General features: G+C 38.9%; 1 protein-coding gene across 3 annotated transcripts in view; it reads right to left on the bottom strand.

Annotated features, from left to right (window-relative positions):
• TTC27 (tetratricopeptide repeat domain 27) overlaps nucleotides 1–27650 on the bottom strand; it is a 185491-nt gene that overhangs the window by 124998 nt on the left and 32843 nt on the right. For all 3 annotated transcript variants that reach the window (XM_070798087.1, XM_070798088.1, XM_019969975.2), the window contains exons 6-9: nucleotides 18098–18262; nucleotides 15816–15949; nucleotides 8871–8983; nucleotides 4819–4885 (exon numbers count right to left, since the gene is read on the bottom strand). In XM_070798087.1, the coding sequence (XP_070654188.1) occupies nucleotides 4819–4885; nucleotides 8871–8983; nucleotides 15816–15949; nucleotides 18098–18262 (479 nt within the window). The remainder of the gene's footprint in view (nucleotides 1–4818; nucleotides 4886–8870; nucleotides 8984–15815; nucleotides 15950–18097; nucleotides 18263–27650) is intronic.

The raw sequence follows: 27650 nt of genomic DNA, 5'->3' as shown, positions 1-27650 counted from the left end.
ACCTCACAGTCTCAAGAGTTCACAACTCCAGACCCCAGGTACCATGCTGCAGCCAGAGTAGGGAGATGGATGCTCAGGAAAAGGATGTGGCTTCTCTCCTCTCTACTCCCTTCTCTTCCACATCTACAGCCAATTCCAAACAGCCCTTATCCACTTAGGAATTCGTATTCCTTGAAAACAGTAGTATGCTCCTACAAACCACCAACCAGAAAACCTGACTCACCACTGAGTGCTATGGGGGCATGACGTTCTATCTACCCACCTGAAGAATTTTCATACACATTCTGTGTATGAAATTACAGAATGTTTATGAAATTTGATCCTAAGAACAAGTTTTCAGTGCCGAGGGAAGGACACACGCCCTCCCTCATTTCACAGAAGAGAAAGATGAGAAGGACACACCAGGTATCAATTGTATGCTGGGTGCTCATACTACCTACACCGGGGAACTAAGTGTAGTAGTGCAGCTCCAATTCCTGGTTCAGTATACTTCATTCATTCCTGTATTCTGCACACTTCTCTTGAGCAAGAACTATGAGTAAAGCTCTGTAGCAGGCCTTGTAGAAGACCCAGAGAAGGACAGAGACCGTCCCAAAATCTGGAAGTTTAGAGTCTTACAGGGAAGATAAGACATACACATAAATACAGTGAGCCCAAATATGATCTTTGTTAAAAGAGAATTCAGAAGCAAGGTAGCAGCTACAAGTGGTCCCTCTTGCTTCAGACACTCTTCAGCAGTTATACAGGATATAAATAAAGGGTATTTATGTACAGGATATACAGTTATTTAGGATTTAAATTTTAGTGAAATTATTGAAACCAGGGGCCACTTACAACTCACCTTATTATGTGCTTCAGAATCATGCACAGGAAGGGCAGAAAGACTGAATGACAAAAGGAGAGCTGACTTGGGATTTTCTGGAGTATTCTGTATGCTTCACTTGGGACAAGGAATGGAATGGATGTTACACAGCCCAAAGTATGCATGGGGCTCCTCAGAGCTCTCCTCACTCTTAAGTTCCTTGCCTTCCTTCTCATCAATTAAAAATGTATTTGGCATTAACCAACTCATCTCTTCAGAAGTGTTAGGACTGGCACTATGGAGCACTGTCACTGAACAGTTTTTCCTGAAATGGACATCAGTTCTCAGGTCAGTGCTGACTTGGAGGAGATCTAGAGGAGAAGAGCAAAACAATCATGTATCATAAAGCCCTGGGGGAAAACATAAAACCAGAGAATACAACCTTCACTGCAAGCTAGGAGGGCTGAGCTACCTGCCAGCAAAGGCTACGAGAGGTAATTACTTCAGCAGGATTCTACCTCACTTTACAGAGGAACAAGAATAGGGAAAGAGAAAGAAAAGGAAGGGAGGGACTTCTGTGGTGGTCCCAGAGTCCCTAAGACTCTGCGCTCCCAAAGCAGGGGACCTGGGTTCAATCCCTGGTCAGGAAACTAGATCCCATATGCCACAACTCAAGATTGAGCACAGCTACATAAATAAATGTATTTAATGAAAAAAAAAGGGGTGGGGGGGAGGAAGGACAGAAAAAGGATAAGAAAAGAAGAAATATATCACATCCACAAAAAGCACTAAAAACTAAGTTAACTGCTTGAATGTGATGAGAGTACTTTCATGTCATTTCAGGTTAACTGTGAATAATCTATGTTCCACAATAATGTGCTTATGAAGCCAATCTCGAGAAGATATTTCTGCTGACCACCCTCCCATAAGAGGCCAACAGGAACACTTCCTATCATAGGCTGCATCCTGTTTACCTCTGTCATCAGAATCGGCCCAAGCTCCCGGGCCATTACTTAACATCTACACACCGGCGACTGTCCCCACCCAGCTCTGTACTTCCCGACACTGACTCGAGACTCCCATCACACCAGGCCCCATGTGTGCTTCCCAGTGCCTCACAGCAGGAGGACGCGTGTGCAACTTCACCTTCCCACTGAGATGCTCCCCCACCATCCCGCCTAAAATAGCCATCCCTCACCCATTCTTACTCCACTACACTATTTTCTGTTTACAATGAGTACTTATATCAAATATCTGTCTTTCTTTGTCTACCATATATTTCCCTCACAAGAATGTAAACTGAAGAAAATTCCAAGAGGGAAAAGGCTGCTATATCCTCAATGACCAACACTTAAGTTTTAAGTATTATGGCGTGTGGTTAAGTATTCAATCTATGTTGAACAAATAAATAAGAGGTGCATAATAATTTTTTAAATATATCTTTTAAAAAAGGTTTAACACTTTACTTGTCAAATTCCTTAGCATTTATGTAACAACTAATTAGGGACATTCCACATAGTTACCTAAACACACATATGCTATAATGAAAATCAGCAGATTTCTAACAATACTGAAGTGGGAAACTAAAACAGGCACTCAGAGGACTCAGAAGATTAACATCAACCAGTTCTCAAACTGTATGTTCAGTTCAGTTCAGTTGCTCAGTCGTGTCTGACTCTTTGCAACCCCATGAATTGCAGCACGCCAGGCCTCCCTGTCCATCACCAACTCCTGGAGTTCACTCAGACTCACATCCATCGAGTCAGTGATGCCATCCAGCCATCTCATCCTCTGTCGTCCCCTTCTCCTCCTGCCCCCAATCCCTCCCAGCATCAGTCTTTTCCAATGAGTCAACTCTTCGCATGAGGTGGCCAAAGTACTGGAATTTCAGCTTTAGCATCATTCCTTCCAAAGAAATCCCAGGGCTGATCTCCTTTAGGATGGACTGGTTGGAGCTCCTTGTAGTCCAAGGGATTCTCAAGAGTCTTCTCCAACACCACAGTTCAAAAGCATCAATTCTTCAGCGCTCAGCTTTCTTCACAGTCCAACTCTTACATCCATACATGACCACAGGAAAAACCATAGCCTTGACTAGACGGACCTTTGTTGGCAAAGTAATGTCTCTGCTTTTGAATATGCTATCTAGATTGGTCATAACTTTTTTTCCAAGGAGTAAGTGTCTTTTAATTTCATGGCTGCAGTCACCATCTGCAGTGATTTTGGAGCCCCCCAAAATAAAGTCTGACACTGTTTCCCCATCTATTTCCCATGAAGTGATGGGACCATATGCCATGATCTTAGTTTTCTGAATGTTGAGCTTTACGCCAACTTGCTCACTCTCCACTTTCACTTTCATCAAAAGGCTTTTGAGTTCCTCTTTACTTTCTGCCATAAGGGTGGTGTCATCTGTGTATCTGAGGTTATTGATATTTCTCCCGGATATCTTGATTTCAGCTTGTGCTTCTTCCAGCCCAGCGTTTCTCATGATGTACTCTGCATAGAAGTTAAATAAACAGGGTGACCATATACAGCCTTGACATACTCCCTTTCCTATTTGGAACCAGTCTGTTGTTCCATGTCCAGTTCTAACTGTTGCTTCCTAACCTGCATACAGGTTTCTCAAGAGGCAGATCAGGTGGTCTGGTATTCCCATCTCTTTCAGAATTTTCCACAGTTTATTGTGATCCACATAGTAACTTGTAAAATTTATTTTACAGCACAAAGTAAGCTAGCCTTTCTTTCTACCAGATAAAAGTACTTTAGTTCTGCCTTATCTCAAAAATAACAAAGAAAGAAAACACAAGAATTCTAACTTGATCCCTAACTATGATAAAAAAAATGCCTTTGAAAAAAAGATGTATCTTGAGCAACTTGGGTTCATTAAAGACGTGTGTATCTTTTTATCTGTAAAGCTAAAGATACCAACTGCCCTCTTGTTCTGTGGCCTTCCTCTTCTGAAAAGCCTTCTTTGATATCAAACCCTCAAACATCTATTCTCCTATCTTTCCTTTTCACGACCATTTTTTCCAACTGTGGTCTTTATCTATCAACTTTATTTTCTCACAAACCATTCTCTCCTTATTTCTCTGCAGTGAGGTGACTACCCAGCTATTTCACCAAACTTGTCATAGAGATAAGCAATGCACTCCAGCCATCGAAGCCTCAGCCCTTCCTCTTGACTGCTCTCCACCGCTGAACGCTGACAATTGCCCCTTGCTCTCGACACTGTCTCCTGCCTTAGCCTCCATAACCCAGGCTCTGCTGTTTCTGCCCCTCGCTCTCTGAACCCCTCGGTCCCACTACATCCATGAAGCATCACCCTCAAATTTTAACCAAAAGAGCTGCACGTTACACTGGCTTTGGAGTAAAGATTCAACTCTCGCTCTGTCACTTCATTTACTCAGTCAACAAGTATTTATCGAGCACATATTATGTGCAAGATACTGGACTCGGCCCTGCAAACAAAGATCAAACAAAGAACAAGAAATATGCATTCGCTGCCCTTAAATTCAAGCAAGTACAAACAAAAATGCTTATGTCTGTAGAGAACAGACTGGCAGACACAGTGGGGAAAGGAGAGGGTGGGACAAATTGAGAGAGTAGCATTGAAACATATACATTGTTATATGTAAAAAAGCCAGCCAGTGGGGATTTGCTGCAATGCAGGGAGCTCAAACCCAGGGCTCTCTGACACCTAGAGGGGTGGGATGGAGTAGGAGGCAGAGGCAGGCAGCATATGTATGCCTATGCCGATTCATGTTGATGTATGGCAGAAACCAACACAACAGTGTAAAGCCATTATCTTCCAATTAAAAATAAATAAAAATTTTAAAATGTTTATGTCTAAATCAGCATCAAGATATATGCAGCCTGGAAAATAAAATGATAAGCTTTTTTTTCTGCCTTAATTTCCTTAGGTGACAGTATTTCAATGAGCAAACTGAGGCAAGAATATACGATAGGCAAAATAATTTACAAGGGAAAAAAAAAAGAAACAGGAAAAAGACATTACTCACTGATGTAAATGCCAGCAGTTCCTCTTCAGTTAACTTATGCACTGGGTTATTCTTTTGGAAATCTGTGCTTTAAATTTAAAAAATTAAAAAAAGCAAATCAATTCCAGAATGCATGTCATAATGAATCAAATACAATTTTTAAGGAAGCAAGTAAACTGTATTTATATATTTGAAAGCACATTCAGTTCAGTTCAGTCGCTCAGTCATGTCTGACTCTTTGCAACCCCATGGACCACAGCACACCAGGCCTCCCTGTCCATCACCAACTCCCGGAGTCCACCAAACCCATGCCCATCAAGTCGATGATGCCATCCAACCATCTCATCCTCTGTCGTCCCCTTCTCCTCTTGCCCTCAATCTTTCCCAGCACCAGGGTCTTTTCTAATGAGTCAGCTCTTCGCATGAGATGGCCAAGGTATTGGAGTTTCAGCCTCAACATCAGTCCTTCCAATGAACACCCAGGACTGATCTCCTTTAGAATGGACTGGTTGGATCTCCTTGCAGTCCTAGGGATTCTCAAGAGTCTTCTCCAACACCACAGTTCAAAAGCATCAATTCTTCGGCACTCAGCCTTCTTCACAGTCCAACTCTCACATCCATACATGACCACTGGAAAAACCATAGCCTTGACTAGATGGACCTTTGTTGACAAAGTAATGTCTCTGCTTTTGAATATGCTGTCTAGGTTGGTCATAACTTTCCTTCCAAGGAGTAAGTGTCTTTTAAATTCATGGCTGCAATCACCATCTGCAGTGATTTTGGAACCCAGAAAAATAAAGTCAGCCACTGTTTCCCCATCTATTTACCATGATTGATGGGACTGGATGCCATGATCTTAGTTTTCTGAATGTTAAGCTTTAAGCCAACTTTTTCACTCTCCTCACATATTATAATATTATTGTATTATTTACAGATATAGAGATGACTGTGCCAAAGATAAGCACAAAAGTAATAAAATGCTAACAAGTAAATGTGGTGGTGTACTAAATGTTAACACAATTTATTTTATAAGAAAAAACAAAATCTAACCTGTGCCACTCCACAAAGAAAATGAAAAGAATTAATATGGCACCAATGCCTATTTATTAAACTCATGCAAAAAAAAAATTACTATCACCATGAGACAGGCAAAAATTAAGAAGTTCTCAAAGAGGCAGAACATTGAGAATTCTTAGAGCTTGCTGATCCAAGTATGAATAATTTTGGAAAACAATTCAGCACTATCTTATAAAGTGAACATTCACATATCCTAACCTCAGTAATTCCAGCCTAGATATAGAGCCCACAGAAATTCAATGGCTGTACCGGGAAGCATACACACAAATATCCATAGTAATATTGTGTGTAACAGGAAAAATCTGTTAACAATCCAATGTCCAAAAAGGAAATCAATACACTGTAAAATACCAACAGAAAGATACACTGCAGAGTAAACTGCAGCTATATGTAACAACACGGATGAGTCACATAAAGACATTGGTGAGAGAAAAAAACAAATCACAGAAGACTGCATATAGTAACATACCGCTTTTATAAAGCTGAAAGACAAATAAAAGAATTGACTAAGAAGTATAAAAGACATGTGAGTAAATATATTTCCTGAAAAGGCAAGAAATTGACAAAGACAAAATTTAGGACATTGATTACCTTTTAAGACAAGAAGGAAGATGAGATGGGAAAGAAGCACACAGACTGAGCTAGTGGTATTTGCAATCTTCAAGTTCTTAAACTGGGAGGTGGATTCGTGTTATTATTACATTATATAACTTATGTTTATATATTACATAAGTTATTTTATATGTACATATTATTTGTATTAAGAATGAAAATAAAATTCAAAATTGTGTTCCACTTGCTGGGATGCTATAAGAACCACAAAACTTCCCTTCTCCGATACCCTTGCTAATGGTGCAGCATGTGAATTTATTTATTTTTGGCTGTGCTAGGTCGTCACTGCTGTGCAGGCTCTTCTCTAGTTGTAGGGGACAGCTGCCAGTCTCTAGTCGTGGTGCGTGGGGCTCTCACTGCGGTGGCTTCTCTTGCTGGGAGCACAGGCTCCAGGGAGTATCAGGGAGCTTCAGCAGTTGCAGCATGTTGGCTCAGTAGTTGCGGTTCCCAGAATCTAGCTCTAGTGCACAGACTCAGGAGTTACGGCCCAGGGACTTAGTTGCTCCATGGCATGTGGGATCTTCCCGATCCAGGGATCAAACCTGTGTCTCCTGCACTGGCAGTTGGATTCTTTACCACTGAGCCACCAAGGAAGTCCCACAATGTGAATTTAATTGTATATATATTTTTTAAATTAGACAATGCAGAGTATATCATTCGAAACACTGGGCTGGAGGAAGCACAGGCTGGAATCAAGACTGCCGGAAGAAATATCAATAACCTCAGATATGCAGATGACACCACCCTTATGGCAGAAAGTGAAGAAGAACTAAAGAGCCTCTTGATGAAAGTGAAAGAGGAGAGTGAAAAAGTTGACTTAAAGCTCAACATTCAGAAAACGAAGATCATGGCATCCGGTCCCATCACTTCATGGCAAATAGATGGGGAAACAGTGAAACAGTGGCTGACTTTATTTTTCTGTGTTCCAAAATCACTGCAGATGGCAACTGCAGCCATGAAATTAAAAGACGCTTACTCCTTGGGAAAAAAGTTATGACCAACCTAGATAGCATATTCAAAAGCAGAAACATTACTTTGTCAACAAAGGTCCATCTAGTCGAGGCTATGATTTTTCCAGTATGGATGTGAGAGTTGGACTGTGAAGAAAGCTGAGCGACGAAGAATTGATGCTTTTGAACTGTGGAGTTGGAGAAGACGCTTGAGAATGCCTTGGACTGCAAGGAGATCCAACCAGTCCATCCTAAAGGAGATCAGTCCTGAATATTCATTGGAAGGACTGATGCTGAAGCTGAAACTCCAATACTTTGGCCACCTGATGCGAAGAGCTGATTCATTTGAAAACACCCTGACGCTGGGAAAGATTGAGGGCAGGAGAAGGGGATGACAGGATGAGATGGTTGGATGGCATCACCAACTCAATGGACATGGGTTTGGGTGAACTCCAGCAGTTGGTGATGGACAGGGAGGCCTGGTGTATTGCAGTTCATGGGGTCACAGAGTCGGACACGACTGAACAACTGAACTGAACTGAACTGAATCAGACAAAATTCAAGTTGAGGGTAATTGTACAGAATAACTGGCTTATAAATTTCCAAAGTGTCAAGATCATAAAAGTCAAGCAAAAATGAAGAACTATTCCAAACTGACAGAAAGAATACAAACATAAATGTAACACATATGTTCCAGACTGGATCCTGTGCTATAAAGGAGATTACTGGGACAACTGGCAAAACTTGAATGGGGTCTGAGTACAATGTGATAGTAAAGCATGAGTGCTAATTTCCTGATTTTGATAAATGTATCATGGTTATGCACAGAAGCTCCCTTGTTTGTTGAAGACACACACTAAAGTATTTAGCGGTGACAGAATGTCATGTCAAAAAATCATTCTCAAAAGTCTTTGCAATGCCTTGCCCTTGCAACTTTTGCCCAAATTTGAAATCACTTTAAAACATAAAATGAAAAACGATTTCTACTACACATAAGGTTCTACTATATTAAAAATTCTATCCTCTGAATATACATGTCCTCAAAGATCAAAGTAGTCACCTCTCCTAAATATTTCATTAGGATTCTATTCAGGTGGCCTTTCCCTTCTCCAGGGGATCTTCCCAACCCAGGGATGGAACCCAGGTCTCCTGCTTTGCAGGCACATTCTTTACCAGCTGAGCCACAAGGGAAGCCCAGCCAAGGCTAACAGAAGGAATTTTCTTTACCAAGCAAAGAGACGGGTAAGTATACCAACTTACAGGAGAGTCCTAATCTCTAACCCTTTCATTGGTTGCCCAACTCTTCTCTATCTTCATAACCGTTACAAGACTCATTCACCCAGAACTCTGGGGACCTTCTGAACAAAGATTTCCGCAACACAAGAGAATCAATACGCAAGAAATTCAAGGTGGCCAAATAAGTCATTAACTTACCAGATTCCAAGGATAACAGCAAGCTCTTCAGCACATAGATCAGGCATCTGAAACTGTTCACAATCTGCTAACTTTATCTCATTTAGAACGGTATCATCATTGAGCTCAAGATTCTGGTGGAATACCAAAGAAAATATTTAAAACAAAAACTAAGTTTGATTTATTCAATAGACTATATGCAACAGACTGCTGGGTAGGATAACATTTTTTTGTTTAAGATTTTACAGTGTCTATACATGGTCAATAGGCTGTTCTCCTTGTGAAACACATATATGGGAACAATTTACTGTGCAGAAATGGAGGACATGCCATCTATATATGCCAGGAATGCACTGACATCATCAATAACAGGGAGTAACTGCTACTCCCTGTTTGATTGAGCCTAGTAGGCAAAAGCTCCTCTCTGATATTCAGATCTTTCTAATCGGTTTCTAAATCATAATCTGAAACATAGATTCCCAACTCTGTTTCTCAAGAAGATCTAGAATAGAAGAAAAAAAAGCCAATTGAAATAGAAATAAAGCCTGAAGAATTACAGAACTTGGTAGAGTACGTGATTTCAAGAACAGCTACAAAGCCAACACAGTGTTGTACTAACACGAAGACAGAAATATAGATGAAAGGAAGAGAACAGAGTCCAAAATTTCAGACCCATATTATATGGTCAACTGATTTTCAACAAGGTGGCTAGATGACTCAACAAAGCAAAGTTTTTTCAATAAGTGATGTTAGAAGAACTTTATATTCACTTGGGAAAAAATAATGCTCTGCCCAGATCTCATACCATACACAAGAATTAAATCAAAATGAATCACAGACCTTACTATAAAAGCTGATACTAAAAAACTTCTAAGAAAGAAATCATAGGAGAAAAGACTTGCAACTTTGGGGTAGGCAGAGTCTTTAATTAGGATACAAAAAAAACTTGAACCATCAAATAAAAACTTCAGCTCTTTGAAAACACTGTTAAGAAAGTGAAAAGTCAAGCTACAGATTGAGAAAACATACTCACCAAACAAATATCTGGGAAAAGGCTTGTAATCAAAGTATGGAATTACAGCTTAATAAGAAGATAAAAAAACTCAACATAAATATGAACTTTACAAAAGACCCTTTACAAAAGGTTAGCTAATCGGCAAACAAAGAGATCCTCAATAACAGTAGTCCACATGAAAATACTAATTAAAATCAGAATGAACTACTACTAGTACACATACATAAAACAGATAAAATTTAAAAGACTGACAATCCCAATTGTTGCCAAGGATCTGGGACAATTCAATCTTTCATACACTGTTGGTAGCAACGTAAAATGGTACAACCACAGGAAATAGTTTGCTGCTGCGGCTGCTGCTGAGTCACTTCAGTCGTGTCCGACTCTGTGCAACCCCATAGACGGCAGCCCACCAGGCTCCCCTGTCCCTGGGATTCTCCAGGCAAGATCACTGGAGTGGGTTGCCATTTCCTTCTCTAATGCATGAAAGTGAAAAGTGAAAGTGAAGTCGCTCAGTCGTGTCCGACTCTTAGAGACCCCATGGACTGCAGCCCACCAGGCTCCTCCGTCAATGGGATTTTCCAGGCAAGAGTACTGGAGTGGGGAGCCATTGCCTTCTTATAACAAACATATTTACCATATGAGCTCTCAGTTCCACTCCTTTGTAGTTATCTATTAGAAACAAAAACATATGTCCACCCCAAGATATGTATCTATATAAATAGAGAGAGAGAGAGAGAGAGAGAGATATGGGGGGGGGGGGGGGGGGGGGGGTGTGTTCATAGCAGTTTTATCTGTAATAATCCCAAACTGGAAACAACCCAAATGTCTGTCAACAGGTAAATAAATTAAAAAGAAAAATTATGCTATACGCATTTAATGAAATTCTAATCAGCAATAAAAAGAAAAGTACTGACACATACAACCACACAGACATATCTCAACTCAAAAACATCACGCTGAGCAAAAGAGGCCAGATAGAAAAGAGGACATACTTACTGTAGGATTCTAGTCACATAAAACTCTAGAAAAAGCAAACTATCTATAGTCAGAAAGCAAGTCAATGATTATTTAGGGCCAGAGAAGGTGTGGAATTAACTGCAAAGGGGCAGGATGGAATTTTCTAGGGTAATGAAATGTATCTTGACTGCAATGGTTGGGTGCATATATTTTTCAAATCTCATCCAAATCCCACCCAAATAAAGGTAAAACTTTTCTATGTGTAAGTTATATCTCAATAAAATAGATTTTTAAAAATTAGTCATCAAAAGATAGTAAAATCACAATGAGAAATCACTGCACACAACTCACAAAAATGGCAAAAATTTTTAAATTGATAATACCAAGCACGAGCAAGGATGCAGAGCAAGTAATGCTCTCATATACTGAGGGTGGGGATGTGAAATAGTACAGCGACTTCGGAAAACAGTTTGACTGTTTCTCTAGTTAAAAATATACTTAATACAAGCCATTCTAATCCTTGGCATTTACCTGTGAAAATTAAAAACACACATTCACATGAAGACTTACACATGAATGTTCCGAACAGCTTTACTCGTAATAGCCAAAAGCTAGAAGCCATTCAGCTGTCTGACAAGAGAATGGGTAAACACACTGTGGCTCACCCATACAGTGAAGTAATAAATGCTCAGCAACAAACAGGGGCTAATTGTCGGCATTCAAACAAGGGTGAACCTCAGAACACTATGCTAAGTGCAGGAAACCAGACACAGACAGTCATACTATCTGATTCCATTTATGTGAGACTCTATGGAAAAGACCAGCTCTAATCTGTGACAGAAAGCAGGGAGGGAAAGTGACTGACTTTGCAGTATGGGTGACTTTTCTGCCTAATGGAAATGGTTCTGTATTTTGATTACAGTGGTTATGTGGGTCTACTTGTTAAAACTCATCAAACCGGACACTTAAAATAGCTACATTTTACTGTATGTAAATTATTCCTTAATAAAATCGATTTTTTTCTTCCAATTCAATAAAAGTAGCTTAAACTAGGAAGACTAAACTGTAGGCCTAGCTCTATTTATAAGGTTTTGGGGAAAGAACAGAGCCTTCAACAACTCCTGACAGGAGGAACACAGAACTCCAGGCGGCTATGAGGCGCTGAAAACGTGCCTCTTCTTCCCCGGCCCGCAGAACTTCAAAAGGCTGGCTGCAGGCGCACAGTGCACCCTGGTGGCCAGCCATTTTCAACATATGCTTTCCAGAATTTTTTTTTAAACCTACATATGTAATTTTATATTTTCTATCAGCTATACTTTAAAAAATAAATAAATAAAAGTGATTTAACCTAGTATGTAAAAAATATTATCCCTGAACATTCATTAATAGAAAATTATTAATTAGATACTATACTCTTTCATACAGTTTATGAAATCTAGTACATCTTTTACACTTCAGCACAGCTAAGTTTGGACCAAGCAACTTTAGAGTGATTAATAATCATATATGGCTACAACACTGGACAGTGAAGCTCTACAGTATTCCAAATTCCCACCTTTTCACAACCTGATAGGGATATATCAACTTGCTTATTGATACCCAATGTTTGTGGAGTGTCTTTATAGATATAATCTGATCCCTTTAAAAAGTGTGATGTGGGCGAAAACAAACGAGGAAGCTAAAAATATAATAACTTTCCCAGGTTCTCAATCCAGCTAGACAATAAAGATGTGACAAGACCCAAGTTTCCACCTCCCAGCAAGGACTCCTCCCCATCCCCCACAGAAGACCTGAGATAGGTCAGCCTTAGCAACAGAGCATCATTTATTTGTCAGCTACAGGTGGGTGATCAAAACAACTCTGATCTTCATCCAAGATTCTCTACGTTCCTATTTAGTACTTTTTAAAATTAAAACCGGTCGGCTGCAGCACCTGCTTGCCTATATGTTCTACACATTGCAAATTTAAAAGATGGCTGTAATTTAGACTCATGCCAACCTCGTAATATTCTACTAAACCATAAAATTAGCTACAAGGATTTTCCTGGAGGTCCAGTGGTTAAAACTCTGAGCTCCAAACGCAGTGCACACGGGTTCAATCGCTGGTCAGGGAAATAAGATCCCAAATGCCTCTTGACATGGCCAAAAAAACCCCAAAAACCAGGTACAGTCTTTCAGACCTACTCCAATGATGCTTATGATATTGTTACTGTGTACCCACCACAGATTTGTTTCTTCTTCTGGTGTTGCCCTTGCTATGTAATAAGTGTTATATCTAGGTTATCAAGCTAAAACATGAAACTGCACAGGTGTGGACTTTTGGACAGACTTAGTTTTTGCCCATAACCATGTACAATTTTGCAAGAGAGGCTAATCACATGAGACGTGTATCTGGATTGTCCTGTATTACTGCATTTTTCTTATTCTGAAAATCCTTGGCATTCCAGCTGACAAAAATGAAAACTGTGATATTTCAGATCAGTTTTCTAAAATCTTTTATGCTAAAATCACATACAAGAATTGACTTTGAGACTACTAATTTTGACACCTTTAAGATCTGTACAAAAGGGTGTTGTCTTGAAGCAACAGATCAGTGAATGCCATTTGGGATATTTAGTTTCACCTGTAAACACCATCCTCATGTATTCATCTACACTGTCTTACACAGGACACACAGCTGTAGCATGCGTAATTTTGTGGTCTTTATTTCCCTTTGTATTCATTCTAAGCATCTTAATAAACTGCTGTATTGTGCTTAATGTAAAATCAAAGGAAAAAACCAGCACATAGTACATCTCCAATTTGTTCAGCATTGAATGCATACTTTTTACCAATGATGCCGATCATGTGCTTGTGTTTCCTGCTCAAAGTACAATTTTAATTTATCCTCCCTCCTCATACTGCACACTGATGATTTAACAATAAAGAACAGTCTGTGCCTGTGATTTGCACACTGAGGTTCCTCATAACTGTTGGCTTATTAAAGCCTAAAGTCCAGTAGCTATAGGTTATGTAAATTCCCCATTAATAACAGATTAAAAATCTAGGAAGGCCCAAAGGGAAACACTATGCTCCTCACTGACAATAAAATTATCGTATTTCCTCAATTACTAAGATACACATCTTCACACTGTAACATTTCTAATCATGATATATTTTATAATCATTATAATTGATATCACAGTGTTCCTTTTTTCCTGAAAAGTTTCGTTATCAAGCAAATTGGTGTATTTCATAATCTAACAGTATCTCTGGCAAAAGGAATTAAGATCTATAACTAATCAAACAAGTCTATCCTCCATCCATGAGTATAAAGCTATTTCTATCTAATCCTTACCTACATAATTATAATCATAGGAGATAATTTTCCATACAACTCCACATAAATACACACATACAAATATACATGCACATATAAATAAACAATGATGGATTACTGAATTAAATTATTGAATTGCAGAACTAACTCTTTTTCACTGATGCTGTGCTTTGGCCTAAACACCAGGTCTATGGCAGTTAAACTAAGACTCAGGGAGGGACTTGGGTTACATCAAAAAGTTGAAGGAGGGGCTTCCCTGGTGGTCTAGCAGTTAGGAATCTGCCTGCCATTGCAGGGGACACAGGTTCAATCCCGGGTCCATGAAGACCCCACACATTGAGGTGCAATTAAGCCCATGGGCCACAACTACCGAGTCCACATGCCTAAGGCCTGTGCTCTGCGACAAGAGAAGCTACGATGATGAGAAGCCCGTGCACTGCAATGAAGAGCAGTCCCCACATGACCCAACTAGAGAAAGCCCATACACAACTAAGACCCAGAGCGGCCAAAAACAAATCTTTAAATATAAATGAGTAAAAGCCAGTGTGCTAAAAAAAAAAAAAAAGAAAAAGCTGCGGGAGGAGGGTCTGGTATATACAAGGAGCAAAGACAGGATGGGAGCGGATACCACAGCTCCTTGACCAGCAGTGGTACATACACTCCTTCAGCCATGGTTCTCCTATTGCAGGAGAGACGGGCTGTCCCTCTGTGTGGTCTCATCCCTGAGTTTCTCCATCTTTCCCTTCTTCCCTTCCTTCTTCTCTTAGAATCCATAGCTGTCCCTGCTCACCAGCCCTCAAAATATCACAAAAACAAACAGAAAACTTGGAGCAAGCCCAGGAAGTATGTAAGATCTCATCAAAGACATTCCTCAGGATGCCTTACTGCTGCCACTCTTCCTTCCCATCTCCCTAGCCCCTACTCTGGGCATTATCTTCAGTACAGTTAGAATTTTAGTGCTCAATGTACCAAGCAAATTTGTTTACAGGCTCTGGAATGAAAAGTGGGAAAACACAGGCTTCAAGGACAGTAACATCAACCAAATTACAAGCAGAAATGTTGGTCTGGGGTCTCTAGGATAAGACAATATAAATGCTAACAGCCTTCACAGAAGCAGATGGAAAGCCTATTGAGTGGATAAACTGACTAAAAACTATGAATTTAAGCTACAAGAGAACATATTACCCAAGTCAGAAACACATACTATGGCAGAAACCAGCCCAATAATAACAGAGTAGCTGAAGACAGATCAGAACACTTGTAAAAAGGAATTCTGATCATCTGTTTACATATTTAGAAGAAGCATAAGAAACGTCACGGCTCTTAATACTTGAGAATATCAACAGAAGGCAAAAAATAGGGTAGGCACTGGAAAAATTAGTTCCTACTCAGTCTGCCTTTTTATTTTTTTCAGGGCAGTAACATATAAGTAACTACTTTATTAATTCATACTTACCAAAATCTAGAAGAAAAACAACAGTTTATCTCTGAGGATAAAAACGGCTTTAAAATGGGTTCTGTTTTAGATTCTTTTTAACATCCAGCCACCTTGTAAAAGCTCTAAGCAGGGTCCAAAAAAGCCTCTTGCCACTCCATCTGGTGTTTCTACGAAACTTCCCTATGGAAACTATTAGACTTGGATGCTAATTTAAACAGCTTATGATCCTACTCACCTTGGTTAAATATTCCTGAGGAGTGGGTGCTGGAGTGAATTCACAATTTGAAAAGACAGTTCCTTCCCTTCTTACATCTAGAATAAGTTGTGCAACATAATTTTCCTGGAACCGTGTCCTTTTTCCTAAAGCACCTGAAAATACATATATTATACTTAGTAACTTGCCAATCAGAATACCATACAATCATAAACAGTAGTACTTTCAGAGTGCTTTAGAGCTTATGAGGTATTTTCCGCATTTCAAATAAGAGAAACCTGAAGCCCCATGATGACTTTAAAGTGACTTATAAAATTATAAAGCCAGGAAGCTATAGGCCCAGAACTCAAATTTCTGCCACTAGAAATTCCCCACACTTACCTTTGCATTAAACTACCTCCCTCCTCAAAAAAGAATGCATTCAACGTCACAGGGAGAAGAAATACTCTCCTCTCCATACAACAGATGAAAAAGTGTTAAGTTCTGAAGTGTAGTCTTGCTTGCTCAAGATTACATGGTTTTTAGTATCAGAGCCAGAGCTTAAAGCCAGGGTCTGCAGTCTAAATTCCAGTCTTTCTATTACATTATCTGGCTCCATGTAAGGCCAAATATTGTTTTTACTTTGTATCTGAAATAGCTAGCTGCAGAACAGCTTTAAGAGAAGCATAAGCTCTAACATCTATTCTCTGGTGAGAGTCAGATTACAAAGACTCTTGATTACAAAGACCAGTCTAAGAAGTCTGGACTTCATCCTGTGATGAGTCTGGCTCTATGTTATACAACAACCATTGAAACATGTTACACTAAAAATAGCTATTGAGATGGTCTAGCATAGCTTACTTTTTTATAGTAAGGCGAGAACTGAATGGAAAAAAATTATAATCTGATTCTCATTTTATATTTGTGAGCACATTTGTATTTTTAAGCTTTTCAATCTTAACTTGGAAAAAAAATATGAAGAACTAACTAGTAACTACATCAACAAAGCTGACTATGCTGAGTACCATGATACTAGTTTTATAAATAATCCCCCCCAAAAGTCTATTAGGATCAAAACATAATTTCTAAAACTAACTTCACAACTTATATTGAAAGTGTTAGTTGCTCAGTTGTGTCTGACTCTTTATGACCCCAGAGACTGTAGCCCGCCAGGCTCCTTTGTCCATGGAATTCTCTAGGCAAGAATACTGGAGTGGGTAGCCATTCTCTAGATCCATTCCAGAGATCTTTCCAACCCAGGAATCAAACCGGGGTCTCCTGCACCACAGGCAGATTCTCTATCGTCTGAGTCACCAGGAATCCATATTACATATAATTATATCTCAAATATAAGACTCCAACTTACACACGGCCATTGTTCCCAAAGCTATAAGTTAGATATTTTTTAATTTTCCCCATACAAACAATGTAATAAAAGGCGGCTAATATTCCAGACTAGGCCACTAAGTTATATTTACTTCATAATATATCTTAAGGATTTTACTGACAGGACTACCTCAATGAGCATAGAGTTTAGGGACTAAAAATGGGTCTCAAAGATCATCTAGACCCAACCTAGAGAGGACAAACAGGTTCAATCATTTCAACATTCACGGATTGTTGTTTCAACACTCACATAGCCCAGGTTCAACGGGTGTAAATGGTGTGACCAACTGCTGATGTTTAACTTTCATGAATGTTTTCAATAGAGAATGTCAATATTTTTAGGCTAGGGACAAGGAGATACATTAAAAGAAAATAATGTTTCTTGTTTGGGACTCAGAAGAAACACAGATTTTAGGGAAAATTCTGTAATTTATTGGTTCATCCAACAAATGTTTATTGAGTGCATACCATATGCCAGGTAGCATTCTAAGACAGTGAAGAAGCATCTAAACACAACAGTCAAAAAATCTCTGTTCTTAAGGAATACAAGAAAGGCAAGACAGAAGCTACAGGTGAGTGTCTGCAGGAAAGGGCAATGTAAGAAGCCGAACTGAACTTGAGAATCTGGAGGGGTCTTGGGAAGCCCACAGTCACAACTAAATGGGCAAAGTTCATTTGTGTACTGTCTAGCTATCATACATTACCGAAATGTCTAACCAGATTAGAAAATAAGTGAGCATTTGCAAGAATAAAGAAGATATAGTTTCAATTTTGTTCTAAACCTATTAACTCTTTAAATAAAATCTTAAAAACATATTTTTGCAAAGCAACCAAAAGGACACAGATAATCAAATACCACCATAAAATACAGCCAAACCGTCAATGTATATACTAGTTTTATCATACATCAATTATCCACAAAAGGTTAAAAATCTTACCTGTCAAACCAATTTGTAATCTGCAGATGTCTTTAGCGATACTGAACTGATCTTTTGCTTTTTTATATTCATAATAATATAAAAATATATATGCACATTCCAGATGGAATTGAACAGCCAAACATTGACCTGAATCATCCACAAACAGATCCTCTAGCTTCATCACTGTAAGACAAAAGATGAGACATTGAAAAGTAGTCAATATCTTGTAATAACCTATGACAGAAAATAATTTCAAAAATGACATGTATATTTGAATAATGAAATCACCTTGCTGTGTACTTGAAACATTTTAAGTCAACTATACTTCTATAAAATATATATATATATATTTTAAAGTATGAAAATAAAAATATATTAGTAAGTAAAACATTTAGGCCATAATTTATAAAATACATATATTACATAGTTCCTACTCTTAAAGAATTTCAAGTCTGGAAAGTGAGGAACATGTACTGTAATAGTTCATATCAAGCACTGTCTGAGCACTTATATGTTCCAACCTAGAAGCTAAGGACATTACATAATCTCCTTTACTCCACACAGTCCTAAGAGATTTCATTCATGACCCTGCTCTTTCTTATTTACAGTGTTTGTCTTAATCATGCCGCCCAAAATACGGCAAAACAAGGTGATGATACAACATACCAAGTCAATCTGCAGAGTTAAACAGCACGGAAATGTAATGAAGAGGAGATCAATATACAGTTTTCCACATAAAGAATGTAGAATTTCTCCCTTAAAAGGAGAAACAGATGTGTATCTGGATATATCTGAGACAATATGAGTATCAAGTAGAAAATGAGTAAGTATTGGCTTAGCAGTCATATTGTATTTTTCCGAACACCTCAGACGAAAAGATGGGAGTATAATAGCCTAATAACATAGTATCTCTAAGAAGATGACTTTCAAAATAAAATATATATATATAATAAAAGGGCTACTGGCATATACCAAGGGGGTGTCCAACAGGTCACCTCGTCCATCCCTCTACAATGTCCCTGACAAACTGCCCCTCACAATGTCTCCAGTAACAGGATCAGCATTTCACAAAGCAATTCATATGAACAGAAGGATATGGATGACAGAAGATACACTTACAGTGTCCCCAAACTGAGAATCCTTTCTCCACTATTCAAGCTGAAAAGAAAGTGATATCAACTGACACCTACTCTGCTCAGCCCTAGGTATTTTCCGTGTTGTGCCAATTCAAACAATGATGTGTTTAGGGCTGACATCGACCTCATTTAACCCATGAGAAAACTGAGCTTAGTCAGCTTACTGACTAGTCACCTCGGCTGAGAAGTGGCAAAGCAAAATCTGAATCCAAACTTGTTGGGAAAAGGGGAAGAGGGAGTTGGCAGAGGAACGACCAAGATGTAGAGGTGATGTTGCAAAACGTAATCTGTACATTTTCTCACCAAAGGATCTGACAGAAACCTATAGCTACGAGACAGACACCCTTTATCTTATCATGAAGTGAAAATGCGTCTGAAAAAAACTGTTTTTTATATACTGCCAGTCCTTTAAAGAGATTCTTAACTCAAAGAAGCTAAATCAAGATGTACATGTCTTACTTTAAAGGGTAGACAGGCATCCAAACACGAACTTCTCACTGTGAAAATCCTTCGGTAGACTTCCTCCACACAAACCAAACTCAAGAAAACCTGATCTGGGCTCTCCTGGCGGCTCAATGGTAAAGAATCCACCTGTCAATGCAGGAGATGCAGGTTCAATACCTGATCCAGGACGATCCCTCATGCTGTGGAACAACTAAGCCTGTGCTCCACAACTACTGAGCCTGTGCTTTGACGCCCAGGAGCTGCAACTTCTGAGCCCACGTGCCCCAGAGCCTGTGCTCCACAGCCAGAGAAGCCACCACAGGGAGAAGCCTGCACACCAAAACTAGAGCGCAGTCTCGCTTGCCAACAATGAACAAGAAAAAGCCAGAGCAGCAACGAAGACCCGGTACAGCCAAATAAACTCTTTTTTTAAGAAGAGGCAGGTGGAGGTGCAGGGAGAATAGGGTAGAAGGAAAACAGAGACAGACAGAAACTTCTCTGAACAGACCTTGTTACAGAGTTTTGACTCTGGAATCGTGTAATTATTTTACATATCAAAAAATAAATCAGAAAGAAAAAAGCAATCCCTAAAAACTGAAAACAAATGGAAAACTAAAACTCTATATAACAAGTTGGTGAAAGATAAAGAGTAACTGCAAAGGACTTAGAGCACAGTATATGTCCTTAGTGTAATACACTGAAGGGACAGAGAGCTGCAAAGACATCCTGAGCCTTATTCAGTGGTCTTACTGTTAGTTGGCATGCTGGCGCTGCTCTCAAGCTTTTTATACATGCAACAAAGCAAGTCACTACATTTATATTGTTTGGCACAAGATTTTCAGTTTAAAAAAAGAAGGACACACATATGAAATCACAGATATTGACACAATGCAAGGTTAAATTTTTTTAATCACATTATTTCTTTGCTAGTATCATACTGTTGAAATTACCCTAGTTTTTAACTAACTTTTATACCTGAAAGCCTCCATCATTATCTTTCTCTTTAAAAATTGTCTTGACTATTCTTACACACTTTTTCTTCCAGAATCAATCGGCAAGTTCTCTCTTCAAAAGTTTGTAAAGGCACTAATTGTAATTTCACAATTGGCATCTTGACAATAGTGATCATCCTATTCAAGACAACAGTATGCCTTTAACGTTTTTTTAGTAAAGTTGTACACTTGACTTCATTTTGGTTTTGAACATTTTAAGAAATCCCTGGGTTAAATCTTTTTTACCTTTTCTTTGAAATATAATTGACATATAACGTGCCATTAGTTTCAGGTGTACAACATAATGATCCAATATATGAATATACTACAGAATGATCACCACAGTAAGCCTAGTTAACATCCATCACCACATAGTTACAGTTTTTTTTCTGGTGGTGAGAACTTTTAAGATCCACTCTCTCAGCAATTCTCAAATATACAATACAGAATTATTCGTTATAGTCACTATGCTGTGCATGTAAGGTGAGATTTTTCAACAGCTTTACTGAGATGATTCATACACATCCAGTCCATCAATCTGAAGTGTGCAATTCAATGTCTTTTCGTATATTCCAAGAAATGTGCAACCATCACCATAGTCAACTCTAAAACATTTTTATCACCTCAAAAAGAAATTCTGAACCCTTAGCTATCACTCTCTTCCCCTCATCCCTCCCATAGCCCTCAACACCTCTAATATACTTTCTGATCCTAACTTTACCTATCCTGGACATTTCATATAAAGGAAATTATTTATCATGTGGTCTTTCATATCTGGTTTCTATAATTTAGTATGATGTTTTCTAGGTTCACTGTGCTGAAGTATGTATCACACTTCATTTCTGTTTATGGCTAAAAAATAGTATAATAGAAACCACTGTATGAATATATTCTGTTTACCCATATATCAGTTGATGGACAATGTCCATCTTTTAGCTATTATGAATAATGCTGTTATAAACATTCATATGCAAAATTTTGAGTGGACCTATGTTTTCATTTCTCTTGGGTATATACACCTAGGAACTGCTGGATCATATGATGATTCTATACTTAACTGTTTAAGAAACTGCCAAACTCTATTCCAAGATGGTTATACCATGTTACATTTCCACCAGCAGTGTCCCAACTTTTCCACATCCTCAACAATATGATTATCTCACTTTTTTTAAATTACAGCTATCCATGTGGGTGGAAACTGATATCTTATTGTAGTTTTGATTCTCATCATCCTGATGACTGATATGAAATGTTTTCTCATGTACTTATTGGTCATTAGAATGTCTTCTCTAGATAAGTATCTATTTATATCCTTTGCACATTTTTTTATTGGGTTATTTGTCTTTTATACTACTGAGTTGTCAGAGTTTTTTTATATATTCTAGATACAAGTTCCTTATCAGATATATGATTTGCAAATATTTTCTCCCACTCTATGGCCTATCTTTTCACTTTCTTGATAGTGTCTTTTGAAACACACAAGTTTTTACAATTTTCTGAATAGACCTTGTTACAGGTTCATGATCTTGCTATGAAGTCCAACTTTCCTATTCTTTTTTTGTTGTTGCTCATGCTTTTGGTTCTAAGAATCTACTGCCAAATCTGCAGTCACAAAGATTTACCCCTATATTTTCTCCTAAGAGTCTTAGAGTTTTAGCTCTTACACTAGGACTCTAATCCATTTTTATTTAACTTTTCTATATAGTGTAAGGTAAGGGTCCAATTTCATTCTTTTGCATATGGTTACCCAGCTGTCCCAGCACATTTGCTAAAAAGACTATTCTTTTCCCATTGAAATATTGTATATGTAAAGCAAATAATTACATTAACATTGTTATTAACAAGATTTTCAGTTTAGGAAAAAGATACAAATATCAATATAAACACTTTGTACAGTTAAATTTTAATTAGAGCTCTTTGGTCAGGGTTAGGGACTTGACAGGGATTCAACCAATGTGTTTTCTAAGAACGGTCTTAAAAAAGGGCCTCAGCTGGGTGCTTGCCTAAGTCTGAAACATGCGTTATGTGTTCCCAAAACCAGGCCTGGTGACTTGACCAAAGGCTCAGCCAGCATGTTTGCAAGGTCCACGGCTCACCCAGAGAGTCTGCTCGGGATCAGTCAGAGGCTAGAGTAGTGTTTGTGGGGACTGGGGTCTCAACGGTGTGCTCAAAAGGGCCAGGGACTCAACCAACATTCAAAAGAGCCAGGTCAAGGATTAAGCTGTGGGTTCCCCAAGGTCAGGGCCAAGGGAGCAGCCTGAACATAGAGACTGACTGTGCACAGGAAGACTGTACACACACTTACACTGAGGTTAATGGGAGCCTGGTTTTTCACTGTCAAAGAAAGGAGTTAGAAATCTGGAAGAGAGAAGACTAAAATAAATTCTGTGATATTGGACTGGAATTGGAGATGATGCAATTCGTGGTTTTTAATACATAGATAAATACAGAAATAGACACAGATGTACATGTGTACTTACATATACACATACACATACTTTCCAGCTATGGCTGTTGAAAGACTTTAAAAGGAACCAGAGCTCCTTGGAGAAATTACTGATTCCAGGGCCAGAGCAAAGTAATACAAAATAAGGAAGGCTAAAGCATCTTCTTATGTCAGAAAATAAAGAAGCACTCAAAGATATATTGAAAGGGCACAGAAGCCAATTTGAACTGGCCAAATGTGGGACACTATGAAGGCCAAATTGTAATCCATTGAATGAATTTGGAATCTGTGAGTGGACACTAATGTCAATATATAAATGCATAAATTCAAAGTTTACTAAGGAATAGGAGACTTATATGGTATCTAAGTACATCACCATACAACAATTAATTATAAAGAGTGATAACCAAAAACTGGAAACAATCAAATTTCCATCAACAGATGAAAGGACAAACAAATTATGGTATTTCCATATCATGGTACTGCTGCTGCTAAGTCACTTCAGTCATGTCCGACTCTGTGTGACCCCATAGACGGCAGCCCACTAGGCTCCTCTGTCCCTGGGATTCTCCAGGCAAGAACACTGGAGTGGGTTGCCATTACCTTCTCCAATGCATGAAAGTGAAAAGTGAAAGTCAAGTCGCTTAGTCGTGTCCGACTCTTCGCAACCCCATGGACTGCAGCCTACCAGGCTCCTCTGTCCATGGGATTTTCCAGGCAAGAGTACTGGAGTGGGGTGCCAGTGATCATGGTATACTACTTAGCAATTAAAAAGAATGAACTATTGCTACAGGTGACATTATGGATGAATCAAAATAATTCTGCTGAGTCAAAGAAGCCCAGCTAAACACACACACACACACAAAGTGTGAAGCTATATGAAATCTCTTTTATAAAATTCAAGGAAATGCAGACTAATATGTAGTAACAGAAAGCAGATCAGTGGTGGCCTGAGAGGCTGAAGGAGAGATCAGGAAGGGTGTAAGAGGATGGGATTCCCGACAAGCACAAGGAAGTTTGGGGGAACAAAGTATATGTTCATTATCTCAACTTTGATGATGGTTTCACGGGTGTAAATACATGTCCAAACTTTACAAATTGACACTTTAAGTATGTCAGGTGTTTGTATGTCAATTATATCTCAATAAAGCTGTTTCAGAAACAAAAAATGTACAGAGAAAATGGGTAACTCTAATGAAGAAGACTGACAGATACCACCTTAATCAAGTAACCAAAGTTAGTATCACCAGTAATGAGACCAACTGAAATCGTGTGCCACCTGGCAGGACGCAGTGAGAATAACACAAAACAACTGTGGTGATAGATCTATGTTGAAAGACACTAAAGAGATAGGACAACTAAATGTAACACTAGGTTCTGGACTGGATCACGTTGCTATAAAGGATGCTTTGGGCACAACTGGCTAATCCTGAACAGCAGTAATTAGGTGTTAGTATTTAATCAATGTTAATTTCCTAATATTGGTGGTTGTATTGTGACTGTACAGGCAAATGCCTTCATAGGAAAAACACCCTAAAATGTGCAGAAGTGATGGGACATAAATTCAACAACTTATTTTAAATGGTTTCAGAGAAAAAAAAAAGTTCTTTGTACTAGCAACTTTTCTAGATTTACGTTTCAAAAAAAAACTTAAGTCCAAAATATTAGCAATTAAAGAAAAAATTAAGAACATATCTTGCCTTTCCTACACAGACTACATTTTAGGGTTCTCACATAACCCTGGTTGACGAGTTCTTCTTTACAAAAGAATTCTAGGGGGGAAAAAAAAGAATGACTGAATTATAAAATCACTAGGTAAGTATTTACAATGAATAGACAGATGGCACCTTCAGAGCCAAATGCAGAGTCACCTAAGTAAAAATGCCAACCGAATGGAAACTTTGTAGGATCCTTGATAGCTGGACGGAGGGTGTCCATCATAAGCCATGAAGACCAGGGAGGCACGCAACCATAGGGAAGTGCCAGCCTACTCTGACTCATTTCCTCAAAAATTTTTAAAATCCTCTTCTCCCTGACCTCCATACTTCTCAAGCTTATCTCCAACTGTTACCCTCCTCTGGTTTTTCCATCCTCCTCCTGCCTCTCAGCCCTTTCCAACTCTCCCTTCTCCATCCTACAATTCTAATCAGTATCTACTGAATTATTTTACATGCTTAGAATTGGGCTAGATCCTACAGCAAAGTTAAGCCCTGTGCTCCCCAAAAAAGAAGATGGAAGAAGCACTAGGAAGAAAAGACACATAATCATTATTCAATATACAGTAAATCTGATTTGAAACTGGGTGGTACTGGCCATAAATACCATAGGGGGAAAATCCATAAGGCTGAGATAGATGAACAAACCTTGTCAGAAGGGCTAGGCATTGAAAGACGGGTAGAATTTGGCTGTAACTCCACCTCTAGACTGTAAGGGTCACAAAAGAAGGGTCCACATGTGTCTTGTTCACTGCTGTTTAAGCCTAGCTGGGGCTCAATAAATATCCTAAGAGTGGGCAAATATTTAGAAACTCTCTGATGGCTGTCGCCAACAAAGAACTCCAATTTCCCATCCACCTAGCTCCTATCAACCTGTTGCAACATCACCTGACACACAACTCCTAACACAGTCCAGCCATTCCAAACTACTGGAAATCCCAAATACACAAAGATGTCCCGAGTCTCTGTGCCTCTCTCTGTACATGTTACATGCCCTTTCCAACTACCTAATGAATTGTTTCTCATTCTTCAAGAATCAGTTCAAGTATTAGCCACTTTGCAAAGCCTTCTCTGGTCTCAAGTTTAGACTAATCATATCCTTTCTTTCATCCCTTCCTCTTTTTTTCTAACTGAAATATAGTTGATGTACAGTATTATGTCAGCTTCAAGTGCACTGCTTAGTGATTTGACATTTGTATAACATTTGCATACATTATGAATGATCACCACGCTAGCCTAATAACTATCTGTCCGCATACAAAATTATTACAATATTGTTGACCACACTCCTTATGCTGCATTAAGTCTCCATGGCTTACTTATTTTAGAACTGGAGGTCTGCCCCTCTGAATCCCCTTTATCTATACTGCCCCTCCCACCTTCCTTTCCTCTGGAAACCACCTATTTGTTTTCTGTATCTATGAGTTGGTTTTCATTGTCGTTTGTTTTTTAGATTCCCTATGTAAGTGAGATCACACAATTTTTGCCTTTCTCTGATTTATTTCACTTAGCATGATGCCCTAAAGGCCCATCCATATCGTCACAAATAGCAAGGCTTCGTTTTTTTTAAATAGCTGTCATTCCCTTCTTTTTGTGCCCTTTTTTCTTCTTGTATTTTAGCCTCCATCCCACTGAGTTCAATGATATCCCCAGCAACTACCAGTGACCAGATCACAGCAAGAAATTTAAAAAAAATTTTTAAGTATCAAATTACACATGAAATACAAAGTCAAAAATAAAACTGAGAATAATTAAAGATTTTCCTAATTTAAAAAAATGACCTGATGAAATCAGTATGTAAAAATAATCATCCAGGGACTTCCCCGGTGTCCAGCGGCTGAGACTTCCACGTTCCTCGTGCAGGGGCCTGCGGTTCAATCCCTGGTCAGGGAACTAGATCCTGCATGCGGCAACTAAGCCCTGGTGCAGCCAAATAACAGGCAAACAGCACAGACAAACGAGAATAACAACAGTCCAGTACCGCGGTACACGGAGAAGGAAGGCAGGCCAAGAAAGCGTCTACCAGTCAGGTGCAACCCTGAGACTCGAAGTGACAGTGATAAAACCTTCAGGAACTGCAAGACTGACCATACAGAAGAAGGACAGACCTACCCTGAAACTGTCTGTTGCTCAACATCAGTGCTATCCAACAAAAATTTCTGTGATAATATTAAATACAGCTGCACTGTCCAAAATGGTAACCATTTACCATCAAGGTGGCTTCAGAGCCCTTGAAATGGGGCTAGTGAAACTGAGACACTGAATTCTTTACTTCTTTTAATTAGCCACATTAGTGGCTAGTGGCTACTACACCGGGCAGCACAGCTCTAGACAGCAGTTACGGGCCACAGAAGAGCGGGTTTTTTTAATTTACTAAAAGGAAGCACTCTGTAGCAATTATGAATCCCAACAAGAAAGCCCAAAGAAAGAGGGCATAACTTTTTTTGGTCACAATCTTTCAACAGATCCCAGCATTAAGAAGCCAGCCTACAAAGAAACACATCATTTTACACCTGGAAAAGACTCAAAGACCGTCTTTATGCAGAAAGAAACTCTTGGTTTGGAAGTAAGACAAGCTCCCTGAAGTCACACAGGGTGTGAGTGACAGAAGAGAAACTGAAAGTCAGATCTTAAAACTCTAGGTTCTGTTAATTATCTTGATTCTGATACTTTCACAAGTGTATACATATATAAAATACCACCAATTCTACACTTTAAATATGAGTCTTACTGTAGGTTAACTATACTCCGGAAACACTGCTAAAAAAGGGTGGCACACAAACCCACCACTACACCTTCCTATGTCAAGTCTTCAGTTCTATCGACTTGTTGCAAGGA

This window comes from Bos indicus, chromosome 11, assembly GCF_029378745.1.
Source record: "Bos indicus isolate NIAB-ARS_2022 breed Sahiwal x Tharparkar chromosome 11, NIAB-ARS_B.indTharparkar_mat_pri_1.0, whole genome shotgun sequence".
Taxonomy (NCBI): domain Eukaryota; kingdom Metazoa; phylum Chordata; class Mammalia; order Artiodactyla; family Bovidae; genus Bos; species Bos indicus.
Note: the sequence above shows the minus strand (reverse complement) of the source record. Positions and strands in the feature narration are given on the sequence as shown.